This window comes from Ambystoma mexicanum, chromosome 6p, assembly GCF_040938575.1.
Source record: "Ambystoma mexicanum isolate Mex_15411 chromosome 6p, UKY_AmexF1_1, whole genome shotgun sequence".
Taxonomy (NCBI): Eukaryota; Metazoa; Chordata; class Amphibia; order Caudata; family Ambystomatidae; genus Ambystoma; species Ambystoma mexicanum.
Genome location: NC_090935.1, coordinates 1446057855 through 1446078480, shown reverse-complemented (window position 1 = coordinate 1446078480; position 20626 = coordinate 1446057855). Strand labels below are relative to the sequence as shown.

Sequence of the window (20626 nt, the reverse complement as noted above, 5' to 3'; positions counted from 1 at the left end):
CGCTTTGAAACAGTATTTGCTTCCTGTATAACCGCCTGACAAGCGAACAATAAATGAAATAAGTGCAAGCTCCCCCACATCAAACAGGTGAACGAAGGACTTGCACCCTCAGCAATGCAAGCTACACTTGCATAGAATAGAAACATTATTGGACTGCTGAGGCCTAACTACCATCACAAACAATATGCACAGCATTGACCTCCGGGACCAAGCTCTTCTCACATAGAAAAGATACAGCAGAATCACAGCTGTGGGAGCACCACTGTGAGAAACCTGAAGGTGTCTCTCTAGCTAGTCCATGGGGATCTGTCATTCAGGTGGCCAAGACATGGCCATCGCTATTGGAGCCAGTTCCTGGGGAGGATCGCCTGTATGGGGAATCCTTGAGGGAGTGGGACACCGACGGGCGAGACACAGTATCCCCCTTCTTCTTTCAACACCTTTTCCCAAGCCTACTACGTAGGATATTCCAAAACACTGCCCCCCACTTTTCCACACTGTCGCACAACATGAAAGACAACTGACTAACACCAGGGCTGTTTACCTGACGTATTCCAATATCGGGGTCAGGTAAAGTCAGGCAATTGACCAGAATCACACACACCTGACGGCTCTTTCCCTTCCCCACAGGGATAAAAGGTGGAGTACAAGATCACAGAACGAGCAAGGCAGACCGAACAACGTGAAGGCTAACTCAGCACGTCAGTTCAAGAAGAGGAGAAAGAAGGCGAATACCGAGAGGGTGACAAGGAGAGAAGTGACCTTGCCCTTTCCGTTCCAGGCCCGTGAAACCTCCGTAGATAGAAACATAAGCCCGCAAACAAAGGCCAGCATGTGTTGCAGCAGATGTCTACGGTACGCAAGACCCTCCTGCGCTGATAACCAAGCCGGGGAGAGACGCTTGTCTCAGTGATACGAACCTTGACTCCAAAGCCAAGCGGTTCATCACAGTCGGGAAATTGAGGGGAGTGTTGATAAGAAACCGAACTGTGTTGAACGAAAAGCAGCCAAAGGCTAATTTGAACTTTTAAAGATACAAGTAAGAAACGAGGGGGAAAACCAGCAAACAGAGGAAGTCAGCACCACGTGGGTGCTTAAGCAGGAAACTCTGGGAAAGACTACCATAACTAGAACCTCAGGAAGAGGTGAAGATAGGTCAAAGTGGTCATACAGGAGATCTTGTCAAATCCTCTGTACCATCGAATGTCTTTGACCAGCAGATGATTGGGAAAGCTCAGGGAAGTGAATTCCGCATGGTGAAAATTTAATACATGAACTGTATATCGGAAAAGTCAGCAAGAGTGAGCCCGGCTGAGGGAAACCGACATCGAGGGGCAAAGCCTTAAAAACCTGTTTTAAAAAGACATTCAAATTTGTGAAAGCACGAAGTATTGAAAGTCAAGGGGAAGGATAAGTGTCCCCCTTGTAATTTCGGATCCGAGCCCGGCCGATGGAGATCCAGGGGTTATCACTGTTCACTGAGAAGGGAACTGTCCTGTGAATTTGTTGAATACAATTTCTGAAGGGTCTATGCCCAGAAGAGGGGGACCCAGAGGTGAAGCTATCACCTTAAGTGTTCGCAGAACCATACTTTTGTGTTTGTTTGAGAGCATCAGGCCTCGAAGGCGAGAGACTTTTATGGAAAATAGACTTAACTATCGCAGAACCTGATAGCTAATACGGAACTGTTAGCTCGTGCTGGAAAGGCTTGAGCGTGTGCTGTGCTCCAAGTCCCACCTTGTGCCATGCTAAAAATGTGGGGAAGGGAGACCTCAAGGCAATCACATCCTGACTTATTATTTGAACAGTTTCCGTTATTTTGATACCCTATCCCACACTCTTTCTATGATTAGGTGTAAGGATTTGGCAATAGGTTTTTCTTGGTATAGGCCATTTTATTTTGACACAACGCCACTAGGACTGCATATATTTTTCATTTGATGGCCGACGCTTACTCCCATCTTAAAGTTAAATTTAGTTTAGGCATGTTTCCACCCTGCATTTATTGTTAAGTAAACACCCTTGAACTGTGATCAGTTGTGTCTGTCTTTACTGTTGCCACCATGAGTTCTCTACACCACCCACATAGAACCGAAACTGTAATGGCCTGTGCAGTGCAAGCTCCTCACAGATGGAGCTCCTACAGAATTTGAAGCGACTAATCTAAATGGAAAGACAAACTTTGCTTCTGAAATTAGGAAAGCTCCACGTAATTGGAATTCACCAAACCATGATTACAACTCATATCATCGAAGTAAGGCAGGTTTGAAAATCAACAAAAGGAAAACAGTTTATTACTTCAGTAAAAGGGCACAAGGGCACAGCAAAGTGGTAAATAGCTTTTAAATATAAAGACGGCAGCACTAAAAACACACAATGCACCCACAATCAGATAATCTGCATTTTAGTAGGAATTCAACCTTAAAACACATGATTTTTGTACCAATTCCCAGCCATTCTGCAGTTTTTTTCTACTTCCTAAAGCATGTTTCAGGATGGGATGTTAATATTATTCAAGAATCTAAGTCACTCAAGTTGCCCTTCATTATTCCTCTACAGAGGTCTGCACGTTTGATGGTTTCTGTATATATGTTGTTAAATTTGAAGACAAACAAACTTGGCCAATTACACACAAAAGCAAACATGACTTGAATTATGTGTTTGAAGTTTGATTGCAGAATTGTCTTTTGAATGATTAATGAAACTCTTAGGTGTCCAGAGCTAGAACTAATTAAAAGCATGCTAGTGTTTCGATTGGGTAGTGCACAGAGGAAAGTCCTCAATGCTAAATTCTATATCTATGGTGAAACGATGGTTGGACAGAGTTTGACTTTCATCCTTCATAGGTTCTTAGACTGACAATTGGTTGATGTAATAATAATCACAGTGCTTAGAAGTTGGAGGAACCCAGAATGAAGTGCTACCTCAAATTAAATGGCCATCTTGACCACCACAGGGACATGTTGTGCATGTTTTCAATTTCAATCGCAAAATATAACCATTTCATTTTTAATCAAATGCTTGAATATTTGAAAGACTGCTGCCCTTGTGATTGTTATGACAGATAACCCTGAGCAAGGGCCCTGCTACCACTCACTGCAAGATGACATTGCATGCTTGTCGGTGACCCTGATAGTATTTTGAGATGGGAATATTTCACACACTGTATTTATGAGATTGAGAAATAAAGAGTAAAAATGATGCCCCCCTACGCAAAAGTGTATAATGTATGTGACAAGCAACCAAAAGATACCTAAACTTGAAAAAGAATAGGGACCGTTAAAACAAAGCCGAGTTCAATAGCAAAGCTATCTAGCTTCAAAAATGTCTTAGATTAGCAGAATTCTCCTACACATTACCACATAGCTGCATACGTGCATACAGCACAGGAACTAATAAAGATACTTTTGTGCAATGCAGACATGAATTCATGGAAAATCCCTAATTTGTTCTTCATAAAGAATATTTCCCAATTTTAATAATTTTTAATCCGTATTAGTGATAAGTAGGTAAAGTGGTAGGAAAATATCCACGCAATGCTTCTGCTCTCTCCATGCTAATCTATAGACACAAAATGAAGCAATATAAACAAAACAGAAGTTGAACAGAAACATGCTGCTTCTTTCTAAAAGCCTCAGGACACCTCCTGATAAGGTGGTCACTTTAAAACATTATAGGATTACTGAGGCTAGCAGAGAAATAGTCCAGCAGGAAGTGGAAAAGATGCTGGCTTCCAGCATAATAGAACCATCACAAAGTCCCTGGTCCTTGCCAATAGTCCTGGTAGCCAAACTGGAACAATCGTGGAGGTTGTTTATCAAATTTCAGAGGTTGAATGTGCTATCCCAGCTTGATAATTATCCCATGCCTAGGCTAGACGACCTCATCCATCGACTGGGATCTGCCGTTTTTCTCCACGATTGATCTCACCAAGGGCTATTGGCAGGTAACAGACAACCCAAAAGACACAGAGAAGACCGTCTGTGGGGCTATTTCAATTTAAAGTATTACTGTTTGGTCTCCACGGGCCACCCGCTCTCTTCCAGAGACTAATAGATCAGGTCCTGCGCCCCTTTTCCAGTTTTTGCAGAGCTTACTTGGATGACATTGTCATTCACAGTAAAATTTGGGAAGAACACTTATTCCATCTTCAAGAGATTACCAGGGCCTTAAGGAAAGTGGGTCTTACCGCTTATCCACAAAAAATGTCATCTTGCTCAGTCTGCTGTTATTGGAGCCGCTATCGGTAAATCCAAGTACCCGAATGCTACTGAAGCCTCATGCCGGCGCCCCGTTGCTTGGAAGATGCGAACCAAGCACAAAGGTATGCAGGCATACCGAAAGGGGATGGAGGTCTGGGGAACAATTACGAAGATCATGAGAAATGAGTCTGGGACCCTGTAAACCCTGTGCGAGTCTTGGACCCTGAAGCAAGAGAATAAGAGGGTCTGGGACCCTTAAAGTAATCGAAGCGGACAGAAGGGAAACCCATGCTTGGCAGGAGAGTGAACAGAGCTGCGCAGAAACTGCATTGTGCGTCTGGGACCCGCAATCTCAAGAAAGCGAGAGGATAAAGCGGTCTGGAACCCTAAAAGCAAAAGAGAAAGACAAAAGAGTGCTTCGTGTTTGGCCAGAAGAGTAAACCAGGCTGTAAATACATTGCTTTGCGAGTCTGGGGCTCGCACTGATATGAGAGCTACAGAAAATAGTGAACAGTGTTTGAGAATCCCAGGGTTTGAGACCCATCAGGATAAAACGGAAGAAATACTTGAAGATTACCAGAGATAATTACCTGGATAGTGTTTGACGGGGGAGTGAACCAGACCTGTCCCTTTTGTGAATCAAAGACTGGGGATTCACCTGATCTTTTGGTTTACGTTATTGTCAAACTCTGGGAAACCATAGACAAAGCAGACAAGAGTCCAGCTCATCAAGTGGAACAAGACAGAATCCAGGGAAAAGGAGCTACTTCCTGAATATTGGAGAATTGTGTTATTGAGAGAGAACATTTTGCTTTATTCATTTATAACCAAAGGCATTTTGAACTTTCTGTTGGAGAACGTTCATCTTGTTGGAAAAGAGACTTCGTTTGCACTTTAGATTTCAGTTATTAGTGCTATGGTCAGAACCAGGCTTTTTGCACATGACAGTGAGCCACGTTTTATTTGACATATTCCTTAGTTTGCTTTGAGGCAGGGAAGCTCCTCTTAGAGCTAGGGACAGATGGACCGTTTGCCAACCTTTACTTTCATTTAATAAAGTCTGTCACCACCGTGTCGGAGCATTAATTCTGCACCCTTTTTTTAAAAAAAAAAGGAAAAGCAAGAATGATTCTGTGGAAAAATACCCAAACCACTGTCTGGCAAAGTGGCTGCAAGACCATGCGGAGGAACCCATCCACTTCAGATTGCCAGGAATCCTCGAGGTTGCAGCGGCCCATTGAAGAAGAAAAGAAGATTATGATGCATCCAGATGAGCACAGGCTTAATAGACCTATCAAATAGTTGTGTGCTCTCCCTCGCCACTGTTCCCTACCACGGGCAGGGGTAATGCATTGACTTGCCACCCGTACAAATGGAGAGGGGGAGGGTTGGCAGTATCTCACCCCAACATCTGCGACGAGTGAACACCTTAAAGTGAAGAGGGAGGAGCAAAGGCTCTGAGCAAAATTACACAACTTTTACATCTTGATGGAGATGGTTGCTAATCTTAGCACTTCACATTCTGTCTAGCGCCCCATTGTTTTGGTACCCTAACCGTTCAGAATCCCTTTAAACTCCATTGTTGCAGTGTTTGATGTTGGCTGTGCAAGAGGCAAACATTTATGTATGGTGTAGAGCTGCAGATAAAACCATCTAACATAGAGATCTGGCTAGATGTGTGTAAAGCGAAGTAAGGATTTGATTGCTCATTGCTTGGAATCCTACTTTGTACATCTTTATAGTACTGATATTGTTGGGTTCATCTATGTGTCTCCTCAATTTTCCATCTCTTGTCGGAGCTCATAGCCAAATTCCTTCCACACTTGTTTTTTTTTCTTGAAAATGAAATGTACAAAAGCGGGGATTGGCACTACTTTTTTAAAATGTGGAAACCTAGCATTGTGTTGTGTGCAGGTCTCAAAATGTACTCCCCACTAGCCGTTGACGAGTGATAATTGACTCTTGGCAAGTAAGAAATGTGATGTGCACACGTAGACAATGCATGGGGTTGAGTGACCTTTAATGCCTGGTTATAGTAGCTTGCAAATGGACATTTTTATCCTCACTGCATTTTATGGCTTGGAGCAAATACTCCCATTAATTATTAGATTTTTTTCCCTTAGTTATTTTTTTTTTAAAAGCTACCCGCAGTTGTCAAATAACTTTCAATGGCAATCTTGTGAATGAAAAGAGGTCTTACTCCAACTAATAAGATATTTCTCTTTTACTTTGCTGTTTACTTCTAGAATTGCTCATCACTGCTACAAGCGTCTTCTAAAACATGGTGTGAGGATTTGAAATAGTGTGCCTTTGGATGCAACAAACTGCACAGCACAATATTGGATCTACAATAGATCTTGAAAACCCATTGTGGCATTATGGAGGTGCCAACTGAAAAAACATGGTTGCCTACAACAGTAAGCCAGCAGCAATGTCCAAAAACAAATATTGTATGGCATGATACTCTGATCCAAGGCATCCATCTTGACATGATGGACGCTGAAGATGACCCAGAGGCCTTTCTGTTGGCGTTTGAATGTACAGCCAAGGATGCTCTTTTGCCCAGAGAAAAGTGGCCAGTGCTTCTAGCTCCTTTGCTTTCTGGGGAGGCAAAAGTCATTTACCAGGCCTTGCCATGTGAAACAACTGAAAATTATGATGAATTGAAAAAAGTCATCCTCAATCGCTTGTGTGTTAGTGAAGAAAGGAACCGCAAAGAGTTCCGAGGCGTCACTCTAACAGCAGGAGCAAGACCGCAGACTGTTGCCCGTCAGCTGGAAAAATTAGGTCGAAAGTGGTTGAAGCCAGAAAGCCGTAGCCCTGAAGAAATTGTGGAGCTCATCATAGTGGAGCAGTTCATCCAAATACTGCCAGAACATGCTCAGCAGTGGCTCAGTAGCCACCAAGTGTGGTGCCTGGACAGTGCTGTCCAGTTGCTCGAGGGCCTCTTGGCTGCTGAAGATACTTTCACTGAACCAGAAGATGACCATCCTAATGGACATTCACTGCCAACTGACGAGGAACACATATCCGAAGGTAACAAGGTCCTTTATGGAGAAGGGGGGCTTTGAGTGAGAGGGTGTAAAGTATACTGTCTTCTAAGCTGTATATTTGAGGCAAGTGAATGCAAAAATGCATAGTCTGCAACTTCTGTTATGAACGTTCTCTCTCCAGGTTCTTGTCATCCTCTAGGTGAAACTTCAGAATGTGGAAGGTTAAAAGAACATTATTGTCAAGAAGTTTAAGGGCTTTTCTAAAATCTCTGGTGATTTTTTTTTTAAAGCTTTTCTGAATTCAGTCTCACGAGATGTTGCTTATCTTATCCAAGGATTGTTCAAGGGTCCTTATGCCTCCTAGTCGTATTATGATGTAAAATTGGTGATCCAAATAGGAATCTTTCTCATTCACAATATTTGAAAGGTTCTACTCCAGGGGAGAGTTAGCTAATGAATTTGATCTTGTTTGCAAATCAATAAATTATTCTTTGATGACAATGAACATATTTTGCTTGCACTGGTGTAAGATGAACATTCAAAAATGCTATATAAATGTATGTATTTTCACACAACTTATTACACGTGAAGAAAATTAAGCCTAGTGGGAAAAGGCAGTGATAGCTGTCTAGGACAAAGCTTTTATGCAATAGGCAAAGTGTCTACATCAAGTGTCCCGGGAGTATAGCTCAGCGGCAACGTGTTCGCCTTGGAAGCAAGACGACGCGAAGCAACACAGGGTCGATCCCCGGGTCAGCACTTGGAAACCTCTGGGTATTTAAGCGCGTTATAAATATGCAACTAAGAAAAAAAAATACCATTGCACAACTAAAAAAAAAAACAATTCCTGTAACAGCGCCTCGATGCCCGCGGACTGTGTGAGCGCTTTAAAAATGCAAAATAAAAATAAATAGGTGCAGGTCACAATATGTTCCCTTGCAACTCGCCATTGTCATCTGTACATCTGGAAAATGCCACAGGTGGGCTCTTATTTCAATGATTTTTACTAGCACAGAGCAGAGGTATGGTGTAGTTCTTTGAAAATTGTGGTGTTCCCCCTCCCTCTACCCTCCCCTGGGATTCCCATCCTATCCCAGGCGCTGTAGTCCCCAGTTAGTTTCTAGAGCACTGTAACCCCTGCTGTTTGTTACCTTGCTCTAAACAAGAGTCCCTCAGATGCCAGCTAGCTATCTCTCTGAGGGACTTCTTACGTAACTCTACACTATCAAATATGTTAGTTGTAGGGGGTGGTGCCTGTGTGCCTTCTGATCTTATAACTCCCTACCTCTTCACTGCACTACTCCTTCCTCCAACTCTCCTTCATCCTACCAACTCCACCCTCCTTCTCTCCTCTTCATGCCTCTTTGATGTCACTTCCATTTTGCCTAATACCCTCTCCTCTCTACCTTTTTCCCTAATACCCTCTCCTCTCTACCTTCTCTGCACTACTGCTACTCTCTCTGCTCTACCGATAATAGAACCTCTCCCTGTACTACTAATTCCATTCTCACTATTGCATCTCTCTCTACTGCTGTCTTTGCTACTACTGTCTGTCTACTACTCTCTCTAGTACTACTCTGTACTGTTACGCACTCTTTATACTACTACGCACACTCTACTACTGCCTTCACAACTACTGCTCTCAACTCCTACCGTCACTACTAGTCCTTGCCTCCACCTTTTCACTACCCTGTCCATCCTACTACTAATGCTTCCTCGTCACTACTACTGCTCTTCTCTCTACTACTACTGCCACTGCTCTTCTCCTGTCCACAATGCTCAGGGGCGGGTGCCCTGCTTACCCATTCACTACACCCATTCTCACTATTCTCGCCCCCTCCCCACTTTTCTACTACATTTCTTCTCCTCGCACTCCACTTCTACCTACACCTTTGCACACTCTTCTAAACCCCACACCCAATTACTCTTTACTACTACCACCCTACCCTATAGCTTTCCCCACTATTTCTCTCTCCCTTATGCCTTCAATACACTCGTCCCCAATTCCTACAATACTTCACCACTTTCTCAAGTACCTCACCTTTTCTAAGATGTGCTGCTACCACTCCAATGTCTCTTTGTCCCCCTTCAGCTCCACCTGTGACCTTACCTGTGCAACCCACTGTGAGGGGTCAGAAATGAGAGACAACACAAAGTGGTAGTGTGCTCAACATCAGACATATTTATTAAAAGAAAAGGGTTGGATAATGGCCCCTATCCTAAAGATTGTTTCCCTGCCTAGCAAACTAAAACAGTCTGTGTCTTGTTGTCAATATTATTTATCCTGTCCTTGTCCAAAACAATTCTGACCCTCACCCTAAAAATGAACAACTAAGAAGTGTAAGGACTTAGTTTAACCAAAATGCTCAAAGGTAAAAACAAATAAATAAATCCAACAAAACGGGTTCTCCAAAAGAGAAATCCTTGGATGCAGAGGGTAGTTTCCTTGCCCTGGATTATTTCATGAAATATGACGAAAAATGTCTTTTCCCCAAATAATGTTTCCTTAAGAGGGGCAAGAATGTCTCTTCCAAGTATTAGTTTCTCAAAGCTAGGAAAGGTTTTTCTTTTATACAACTGCGTCAGAAAGGGCAAAGTGTTTCTTTTACATGACTGCTTCTAGGATGACAAAGTGGCTCTTTTACCCAACTGCTTAATAGATGATTTCCTGGCATACTCATTTACCAGGGCAGGAATTTTCAATAGTTTCCTCAGACCTCCTGGTGTAATCCCCTGCCAGGTATCTTTACCAAAACGGTCCCTGCCTGATATATCCCATTCATCAGGTCTTCTTTTAGTGTTCTCTTTATTTCCAAGTATAGCACGTTTGTATTACTGTACTGTCTATACTTCATTGATTCTGGATTAATTTATCCCAAGCTTCCCCATATGGAGCCTATCAAATATAAAGACTTTGTGAGGGGTTAGAAATGTAAGGCAGAAACAAAAGTACAGTTTTCTCAGATGTTGCCATTTCTTTAAACGATAAAGACGTACGAGAATGTTCCTACCTGGCAAGCTAAACTAAAGAAAGATGACCAAGTGTCCAAAAGTCTGACCCTCATACTAAGACAAAAAACAAAATAATATAAGGAATATTTGGCAATCTTCATTTCAACACCCCAGTGCAAAAGTCCAAACATGTACGTGTGAAATAGTACTCCTTGTGACCAGGGGTGTGCTCCCTTCCCGTGGCTCAATACAGGAACGCTTATAGAACAGTTCTGATTCAACAAAGTTCCTCTTAGTCCAACACAAAAGTTCCTTTTCTCCAAATACGACCTTCCCTTGGGTAAAGTAAATGTCTCTTCATAAAAACACTTGTTATTCTTCACAATTTCTTTCTTGATGAGGCAAATGTCTTTCCCATGACACTGTTGTTCCACTTTAAAGCAGTTGATATTGACCACAATATCCTTCTTGTCAAGACCAATGCCTTTCTCACCAAACAGTTTATGAATTAAAGAAAGTGTTCTCTTCAAAATATAGAACAATTATCAACATATCACACTTCTTTTCCCAACTGAATAGTTTTGTCAGGATGGCAAACAACTTCTTAGAAAGCTACAGTTCATAAAGAAATGACAATTGTGGTTATACTTTATTTCTGCCACACCTTTTTGTCACACACATAGTGTTTCAAATCATCTTCTTTCCTGGTCCACTTGGCTGCCAGGACTACTATTGGCCCCTTTCCTGGTTTACTCGCCTGCCATAAACCATCATTTCCCCCTTCCCTATCTCCCTCCTACTGCTCCCATCTGTCTGTCTCTTTCTCTCTGGGCATAGTCTTATCTACCTTACTCCCTTTCTAGGGAATCCCTACTCTTATATCCCACTGTATAACAAATGATGTTCAAGATGGTGCCTTCTCTCCCCCTCACCATGTGTGTCTCCTTCCTTCATCCTTGGGAACTCTGTTCCTGACGGTAGTCTGAATGGTGTTGGTGACTTGTGGTCAGTAGCTCTACTTCTCCACAGAGCACTCTCAAGATATCATGTTGATTCCTTGGAGCCGCGGTCCTGTAAGTAACAAGAAAACTCTGGACAGAAAAGAGCCTAGAAGGCATGGTATAATTCACATTCGAATCAACATTTGAACCATACAAGGAACACTTGGGGGGGGGGGGGGGGGGGAGAAGAGTTCCATGGACTGGGGCTGCTTGTAAAACACAGTGAGGATAGTTAACTGATCACTGGACGAATGACCACCAAGCTCTGGGCCGATCTCTGGTAGGCTTGTCACCCTAGGCAAAGATCAGGAATTGTTTTTTTAGCCAAAACAAAAGCCACAGCACAGTCAATCCAAGTTCCTTGGTCAGAGATCTCTCTTAGAGCGCCTACATGTGGAAAGTAATGCAGATTATTGCAAGGTAGTTGTCGAGTTCTTTCCCATCAGTCTTTGAAGCGTTCAAAGTTGTTTTTTTTTTAATATCTTCCTCACCTGAACCCGCCAAGAGCAATTCCTTCTAATACTTGGTTGAGTTCTTGTAGGAGTTCATCACAGGTTTGGTTCTCCTTCTGATCTTCTGCACCTGGTCTAAACCTTGGACGCCTCCTGCTCTTGAATAATCCAGTGAACCTCCAGTACAGCAGTTATTGGAGCTAAACTGCAGAGCAGATATTAATTATTGTTGGTGGACTTAGCAATTCCACTAGATCTGGTCTTGTAGCCACTGGTTAGCATGGTGGTGTCCACTGGTCCTGTCTTTCTGCCACTCCTCTAGTGAAATTGGTAGACTTGCAAAATTCAAACAGACCTGGTTAGTCCGAGGCTGCCCACCAGCCTCACTAGTTGTCTATCCGGGATGATTTGGGCCTCATCCGCTCATGGCCTAGGTCTCCTAAGTCTTTAACAATCTGTACGGCTATCATGCCCCACCCTCCCTCTGTGGCTTCACCTAGAAGCCCCTGCCCCCTCCTTCTTGTCTTTCTTTTCTTGACCACTCTGTCCACCCCTTTCATCCACCTGTCTTCTAACTTTGGCTTTCATTCTATTGAGCGTCTCCCCAGCATTTCTCCTGATCGCCATCCTCATTTCTCTGGGATATCTCTGCCCTCTTTCCTTTCTCCAACCTCTTCTGATGTAACCTTTCTTCCTATTTTCATCTCCTGTGTCTCTCCTACAGCACCAACCTCTTTCTTCCACAGAGGCTCTTTTGCCTCTCATATAACCTCCTCTGCCGCCCCCCCCCCCCCAACCAACATTTCCCTGCCAAGTCTTCCCTTTTCTCCCTGATCTTTTCCGCTCTTACTTTCTTTATTTTCCCTCTAGTACAGCAACCTCATCAACAATCTTTACTCTTTCCATACTGGCATGCCTTACCCTACCTGCTATTTCCTTCATCCTCCAATCTTCTGTTCTTCACTGGTCTGCTCTGCAATCTGCAACCATATTTAAACGTCACTCTCCATGACTGAGGGAACAGAGCCCTTTTATCCCTCCCCGAAGTGGAGCCTACACCTTGGTTGGGTGGGGGGGTCGGGTGGTCTCCTACCCTGATCTATTTGGGTCTGAGGCTTTGTAGAGCTACATTCTGGAAGGAGGTCTTTAAAAAGCCAGGTGTTTATCTTTATTTATAATGTGTGGCTTAGAGAAGATTGGTTGTGAAAGAGCACCCCAGCACAGTCCAATTTGCATCCATTTTCACATGGTAAACTTTAAGAAACATTTTAGGCAAGACAAGGCCTTGCAGCTGGAGGGAGATTGCGGGTTGTCCTCCTTTCCTGATCTGGCTGTTCCGGTGGCGGGAGCCGTGTACATCTCCATGTGGAGTCTGTTTTGGTATGAGAGAGGGTGCTAGTGAGGAGGGTGTACCCTTCCTAAAGGCCCCTTGTAAGGAGACTGGCGTCCCAGGATGGTTTATGCTCCTATACCTTGCCCTTCCCCCGATACAGTTTGGAAAACCCCAGATATGGTCCTGGTTTTTCGGCCTCTGACAACAATTCTTTATGGGAGATGTACTCCTAAATATTCCCATTCTGGGATGGTTTTGGGGAACTAGGGGATTATAGGTCTTGGGTTCTTTTCTGAGAAGGTTCTGCTTCCCAAAATCCTCCTTTGCCCTCAACATCCCAATACTTGGAATGGCAGTTTCATTGCAACCAGTGGGGTGGATGTGTATGGGAATCTGGAGGGGTTGGGAACAGACTCCAATACCCTCTACTCGGACTGTGGTGAGAGTGGTGGGACTTGGGGGACAGCCCCCATATGCCCCCTCTGGTTCACTCCATGTGACATCGTCCACTTTGTAACCAACTGTAGAGAGGTAATTATGGAGTCTGGGCCAAATCGGGCCAGCTAATTGGTCATGCAGATACTCCTGACAATTCCCACTCTAGAGTCTTCAGGTACTGAAACTGATACATGAAGTCAGAATGTGTACACATAGCAGGGCCTGTTTGGTGCCGCTCGAAGTACGTTTTGAAGTGCCCGTCAATGCAGAGGGCCTCCCGAGCATCCTCTGTAGGTTAAGGAACCCCTGGAGGCAGATTTGTGGGCGTAACTGGGGTGCGTCTATCAACACAAGCAAGCTGCATACAAAGGAAAAAAAAGCTCATGGGCAAGCTGCCTATCTGGCATTGTGAAGCAAAGCATGACCACTTGCCAGAGCTGCATTCAGCAGCTGCCATTCAATACCAATAGTCCTCATGTGAGACGCTGGCCCTCACTGCCCCCCATCTTCCCTCACTCACTCCACGTCTCCCTCATTCCCCCACATTCCCCTCACCCCCTTACACTCAGTTTATTCCCTCTGCTAATATTTCCATCACATAAAAAGCTCAGGTTTATGCATCTGTGAAAATCCATCAGGATTCCGGGCCTGGAGTTGGACAGCTCTAGGCTAAAGAGATGTGTGCAAATTCTGTAACTAACTCTGCCCAATCGAAGTAGAAAGACCAAGCTATGCTTCAAAGGTAGATGCATTATTTCATAATAACCCAGTGCTTCTGCTGCAATCGTAACTTTGGCCACCAACAGATGCTTGGATCTTTCTTTCCGGTGCCTTAAACCATTGAAGTATCCTCCCTAATTTTAGAAACTGGTTTGTAGGTTGCTTCCATATACCTGCAGCACCTGCATGAGGCCATTGAATTAGCTACTGCGATTCCCACCTGGGACTTGAGGGTTACTTAAAACCCTTCTCCCGACGGCTGGAACAAAACTGCTTCAGACACCAGAAAACCTAAAGCAGTGTGGTGATACTGATCCCATTTCAAGATAATAGGCCTTTGAAGTATTTTCCTGAGCGAGGGTAGTGAAGTTTTCCCCACAAAAGCAATAATAGAATTGCATTAGTAGTATGTCATTCTTGGGAATAAACCAAGTAGTTCTTAGTATCGACTGGGCTATTGAATAGAGCTCCTGTTTGGTGCATGTGCTGCTGGTGCCTCTGGATTGATTATCTCATTACCGGAGGGCACTCTATGGAGGAAAATCTGTATGCTGCAAATCTAGAGGGTGATGTAACAGCCACTTCGTCTTGGAGAAGCAGCAACACACAGTCCCTTTAAATAAAAATAAAATTCTAGTATGTAATTTTATTAATGTCCGAGGGATATAAAGTTTTCTAACGTGTCATTAACTACATTCGTGTGAGGTCGGATGGCTCTTGGATGGAAGTCCTATTGTAATTGTGTCCCATTAGATCAATGAAAAAGGTTGACCTATCTATATTTTATATTTTCATTTAAGAAAGGATTTTGTTTAATTGTTTTTATTGATTTTCACATTGTACAACATCAACATATCCATTCCACAATCAACTGGCCCCCTGCCCCCTGCAAGAAGTATAATTCCATCTTTCAAATGATTGTTTTCCATTCAGAATCCCACAATGTCATTATTCTGATCTTGTGTGGGCACCATTGTTCCATATAGTTAATTTGTAAATAACTCTGGCCCCCCAGTCTTTCTTAAATCCCTCTTGATATCCCTGGATTGTATGTGTCAACCAATCCAGTGATACAAAGTTCCACACTTTCTGTAACCAGTCTTGGAGCGTGGGTGCTGTTTGTTTCCATTGTTGCGCTATCACCAGCCATGCCGCTATTAGTAAGACCATAAACCCCTGTTTCTGTGATTTGGTTGGTATTTTCAATTTTGGCTCCCACATTCCACACAGCCAGATCCTTTCACCCAGCTGTCTCACTCCCTGGAACATCCTTTGCATTTGTGTTTTTACCCCGTCCCAAAATCTTTGTAGGACCGGGCATTCCCTATGTTTCCAGTTTCCCACTGTCTTGCATCCCCGCCAGCATTGATTTGAAGCCTTAGGGAACAAAGCAGGAATCTTCTCGGGAGTGTAGTGCCATTGTAGGAGGAATTTAATCCACACTTCTCTCACCTGTACAGCTCTAGTTAGGTTTGGGATGGCTCCCCATGGATACTCCCATTGGCTCTTTGAAATTTCCTCCCCCAGGTTATTTTGCCATTTTTTCATATCGTTCCATTGGACTTCTTCACCCTGTTCGTTCAGGAATCTATAAAGGTTTGAGACGAGGCTCTTTGACCCCGTATTGGTTGTATTTTTCGAATGGTGTCAGTTGACTAGTTGCTGCTTCCTTGATGGTTGGGGTGGTCAGCCAATGCTTCAATTGGTTATATTAAAATATATCTTTCCCTGTCAGGCCAAGATCTTGAACACATTCCTCAAATGTCCTAAGGGTTTGTCCGTGATACACATCTCATATTTTTACAGCCTGCTTCCTCCCATTTTTTATATGCGCCTTTTTCCATCCCTGGTCGAAATTCTGGGTTCCCGAACATCGGATAAGAAAGGATTTTTAAGGTCTGTATTGTGCATTAGTCTGTCTCTATTGGGTAAAGGTTTCTGCTATCTTGAATATTGCTTTAATATGTATAAAGGTCCCACAATATTCACCATAACGACTGCTTCTTTCAAATACATCATAAAATATGTCGGGGAAAACAAATATGCCATTTGCTGTTATAGGGAAGTCTGAGTATCGTGGCCATTTAGCAGGCTAGCATGAGGACTGAGGTGAGTAGCACCTTACGTTTTTATAAAAATTGAGCAGTATATTGCCTGCTTTGCAGGGAATTATGCACTAGTTACTTTGATGCTCTCTTTGGTTGCTTCTTTTGATATTACTGTTGTGTATGTTAATTACAAAAGCATTGTTTGCTCACTGTGTGTCTAATGCTCCTCTTTAACTTATTGTATGATGTATGATGGCTGGATTCTTTTTTCATTTTAACAGTGATGAGACCCAGTAATAACTGTGACCAAAGAAGTATGGAAGCACACACTGAAGACAAAAATCTAATCAAGCGATCAACTGGAAATGGGCAAGAGACAGAATTGTTGAGTTCACTCCCTAGGAAAAATGACCGGCGAAGAATTAAGTTGAAGGGGAAAACGAAACTTCCAGCCAGAAAAACATTAGCTCAAGTTACAGAATATGATGCTAGCAGTCGGTCCTCCACAGTCGCTGTTGCACGCCAACCAAGATGTAAAGATATTGTTAACATTTGTACTCAAAATGGAGAACCCCGTAGTCCTTCACAGATTAAGCTTGACTTAATTAATGTTGCGGATAACTTACACAACGTAGGGTCCCTACCTCCAAAGAAAGGCTATAGCTGTAGTATCTGTCATAAGAATTTTTATAAATTAGTAACGCTGACATTGCACCAGAAAATACACCCCAGAAATCAAGACCAACTTGGAAACACTGACTCGCAAAAGAAACCCCCAGCACAGTGTGTAAGAAATCTGAAACAGTTAAAAGTGAACAAAAATGAAAAAGAAAATAAAGTAGTAGACACAAACAAACCAAATGAATCTAAGAAGAAATTAAGTAATCACTTAAAAAAATTGAAGATAAGCGCAAAAGAGAAACCATATATGTGTGCTGAATGTGGAAAAAGGTTTAAGCGAAAGGCAGATCTTGTCAAACATAAGAGAATTCACTCAGGAGAGAAACCATATGCATGTAGTGAATGTGGCAAGCGTGTTAGTGACTCATCCGCTTTACGCTCGCATCAACTAATACACACAAATGAGAAGCCATATCAATGTACAAGCTGTCAGAAATATTTCAGGTGGCCAGCCAGCTTGCGCAGACATGCACTAATACACACAGGATTGAAACCTTACACATGTAGTGAATGTGGAAAGAGTTTTCTTACATCGGCATACCTCTCCATACATAAAAGATCACATTTAGATTGGAGACCACATAAATGTAGTGAATGTGGAAAGAGTTTTCGTCGGTCAGATTCTTTGACTGTTCATAAGCGAAAACATACTGGGGAAAAACCTTATGCATGTAATGAATGTGGAAAGCAATTCAGTGATTCATCATGTCTGCGCAAACATAGTCGAATGGTACATACTGCTGAGAAACCCTTTACCTGCACTGAATGTGAGAAAAGCTTCAGTCTTAAATCTTCTCTATGTAAACACCAACGAATACACACAGGGGAGAAGCCATATGTGTGCAATATATGTGAAAAATGTTTCAGTGTTAACTCTAGTCTATACAGACATAAAAAAATACACAAGAAAAAGGCATCTAAAAACTTAGATACATAGACTCTAAGGAAGATGGGAATAAATCATAGCTGACAATCAACTGATCAATCATGTTACCCGGAAATTAGCAATAGCAGTAAAATCCACATGCACAATTATAGCTAGGCTCTGAAGTGTCCTTCACAAATGTCTAATGTGTGGTCCTGAAGAAGGACACCACCAAATACTTGGAGATGATATCATAGATGAGAACAATTTAGAAGTGACATATGTTGGTGGCCTACGTAGTACACTTCCCTTTAATATGTGGTAACAGATTTAATATAATGCTATAACAAGTCATATATGTTTGTAAGGGCGAATGGGACTGCCCCTACCTAAAATAAAACAGTTGCATCCGTATATCTAAGGTTTGCAAAGGAGTCCAGCATGCGTATGTGAAACACGGCACTACAAAAGATCGTAAGAACAAGATTTACCAATTACCTTTTGGGAGCACAGCGTTTGGAACCCATATGAAGTGGTTTTAAAATCTGTTAGTTTGACAGCTTGAATGCTCGCTCCTGTGTTTATACCAATGCTCGTAGAATTTGATCATCAACCAATGCACAAAGCTGTGTGCAATTATAATGAACTAGGATTTGCGAGGAAAAAACTATTCCTCAACTATGCATCCTCCCCCAAGCATGTCAAAAAGACAGTCCTGACAGGGTGCGGAATAAAAAGAAAAGGATTGTGTATTCTTTTTGGTGGGAGTTCCCCGTTACATGTCATGGTATATTATGTGACATTTCTAAAGCACCTAAATGCCATTGTTTTGCTTGGAGGTGCTATGGTTTGTATGGGGAATTTGGTAGTCCTTAGTCTGATCATTGCATGATAAAATGCACATTTCATAGTAGGAAAGGAAAATAGCAATTGAACTGATTGAGATCACTAATACTGTAGCATTCGTGTTCAACAGTTATGTGGGGGGTGCTTTGTGTTTGACTATGTCAGATAATTGATGGTTGCTGGCATGAGCCGCATTTGGGCCATACCCCTCTTCTTGCTGTTGCGAGGACATGGTGCTAACAAAAAGTGGAGCAAGCAAAGTGAGTTGAAGTGAGATTATGTATTCCGAAATTACTCGCTGCAATTATGGGCTCTGTAATCACATGATCACCTATGGAATACATTGCAGGAAAATGATAAACTGCACATTATATTACAGGAAAATAAGAATTGATTTGGTAGAGATGACTGGTACTGTATTATTATCCTTAACGGTTGAAGCAAAACATGTATAAAGGATCATAGCACAAGAAGATTTTGGGAAAAACTTGGGCAATAAAGAGTCTAAAAGGGTTGCCTGTAAATAGACAAAGCTACTCGCATGATCATGTCCCTGTCAACTGCCCTTTGGGCAGCGAGGCAAAGGATAGGTGCAAGGGGTGCTGCCATCTGTTAGTCTGGCTCACCTTCCTCTCCCCATACAAAAGATGGCACCCAACATCTCTATGCGTGTACTGTGACCCTTTCCCTTATCACCCTACCTCAGGAGATATGTTAATTGATTTAGTTGTTCACTGCTGGACCAGCACTGAACTAATCTGGCTGCCAATGGCCCAACAGTCACATATTTGGACCTCTTTTGACCGATCGGGTGCTTTGTAACTGCATTGTCATTGCCACTGCCCTTCATAACTGCATTGTGGCTGGTGATTGCCTGCATAGCTGTGATTTTGGTCTTTAGTGATCTGTGTAACTATATTCTTGGTCAATGTGGGGGTATGCTTGGTTTTGCTGCGCTTGTTAGATGCAACTGATGTGCTAAGGTATTCCCCATACATCCAAAATGTGAACAAGTTGAGCTGGCCTCTTTGGTTGGCATCTGTCCTACTTGGTCAATTGATTCTTAAGTCCCATAGAAGGATTCAAGCAACTGCTTCAATTGACCAAGTAGGACAGGTGCCAACCAGAGGTGCCAGCTCAACTTGTTCACATTTTGAGGTATGGGGATACCTTAGCACCGACTAAGAGCTGCTGTCCACAGTAAATCAGTTGCATCTAACAAGCGCAGCGAAACCAATGAATGATTGTTGCTTGAATCCTTTTATGGGACTTAAGAATCAATTGACCAAGTAGGACAGATGCCAACCAAAGAGGCCAGCTCAACATAGTCTTAGTCACTACCTTGTGTAATTGCATTGTGATCACTTGTGGGGTGTGTAATTGCATTTTCTGGTTGCTAGAAGGCTAACACCTCCATCCCTTTTGCTTCACAGTACCCACCCTCGTCATGCTCCTTTCTTCCCACATCCTCCTCTTCATGGATCTGTGCCTTTTACAAGTGGACTGCATGCACCTACCCATCGGGCATTGTATGCAATTGGATTGGTGGTTGAAGCGCAAATTGTAGCAGGTGACAATACCACACTTGTCATGCCCAAGTTGGGGCAATGAGGATTATCATTGGACTCTCCTGGAATAATTTGAAAATGAATTTGCATAATGGGGAAATTGGCAGGTAAACGCGTCAACCAATATCCCTGACTAATTCATCTATAGTGCGTAGCCAGAATACCCTGGTAGTGGGTATCTGGACATGAAGACTGGACATTTTGCATTTCTACTTGTAGCAAATGTTTGACTGGATGCCCCCATGGTGTGAAGATCTGTTTGAGTATGTTTGTGTTAAGTTGAAACTCGTGTTCCTGAAACGGCAGCCTGCTTAGACTATCTGCAAGACAATTGTATACTCCCTTTACGTGTTGGGCTTGTAGGAACAATTGCCAATTCATACACCATCACCATATTTGATGAGCTGTGCCGGCTGTATTAATGTTTGTGTTTATCAGGAACTCTTGTTGTGGATTAATATTTGAAAGCTGCATAGAGCTTGTTTGATCGCAAGCAGTTCAAACATGTGTATGGATGCCAGTTGGGG

At 42.8% G+C, this 20626-nt stretch overlaps 1 protein-coding gene across 3 annotated transcripts in view; it reads left to right on the top strand.

The window, feature by feature from the left end:
- LOC138510496 (zinc finger protein 397-like) overlaps positions 1-20233 on the top strand; it is a 73603-nt gene extending 53370 nt beyond the window's left edge. Inside the window, exons 3-5 of one of the 3 annotated variants that reach the window (XM_069626191.1) lie at positions 6449-7238; positions 16421-16672; positions 19965-20233. In XM_069626191.1, coding sequence (XP_069482292.1) covers positions 6581-7238; positions 16421-16672; positions 19965-20098 — 1044 coding nt within the window. In that variant the 5' untranslated portion in view covers positions 6449-6580 and the 3' untranslated portion in view covers positions 20099-20233. Of the gene's footprint in view, positions 1-6448; positions 7239-16420; positions 18107-19964 lie in introns of those variants that run through there. The other 2 variants (XM_069626190.1, XM_069626189.1) reach the window with 2 other exon arrangements.
- Positions 20234-20626: the final 393 nt, after the last annotated feature.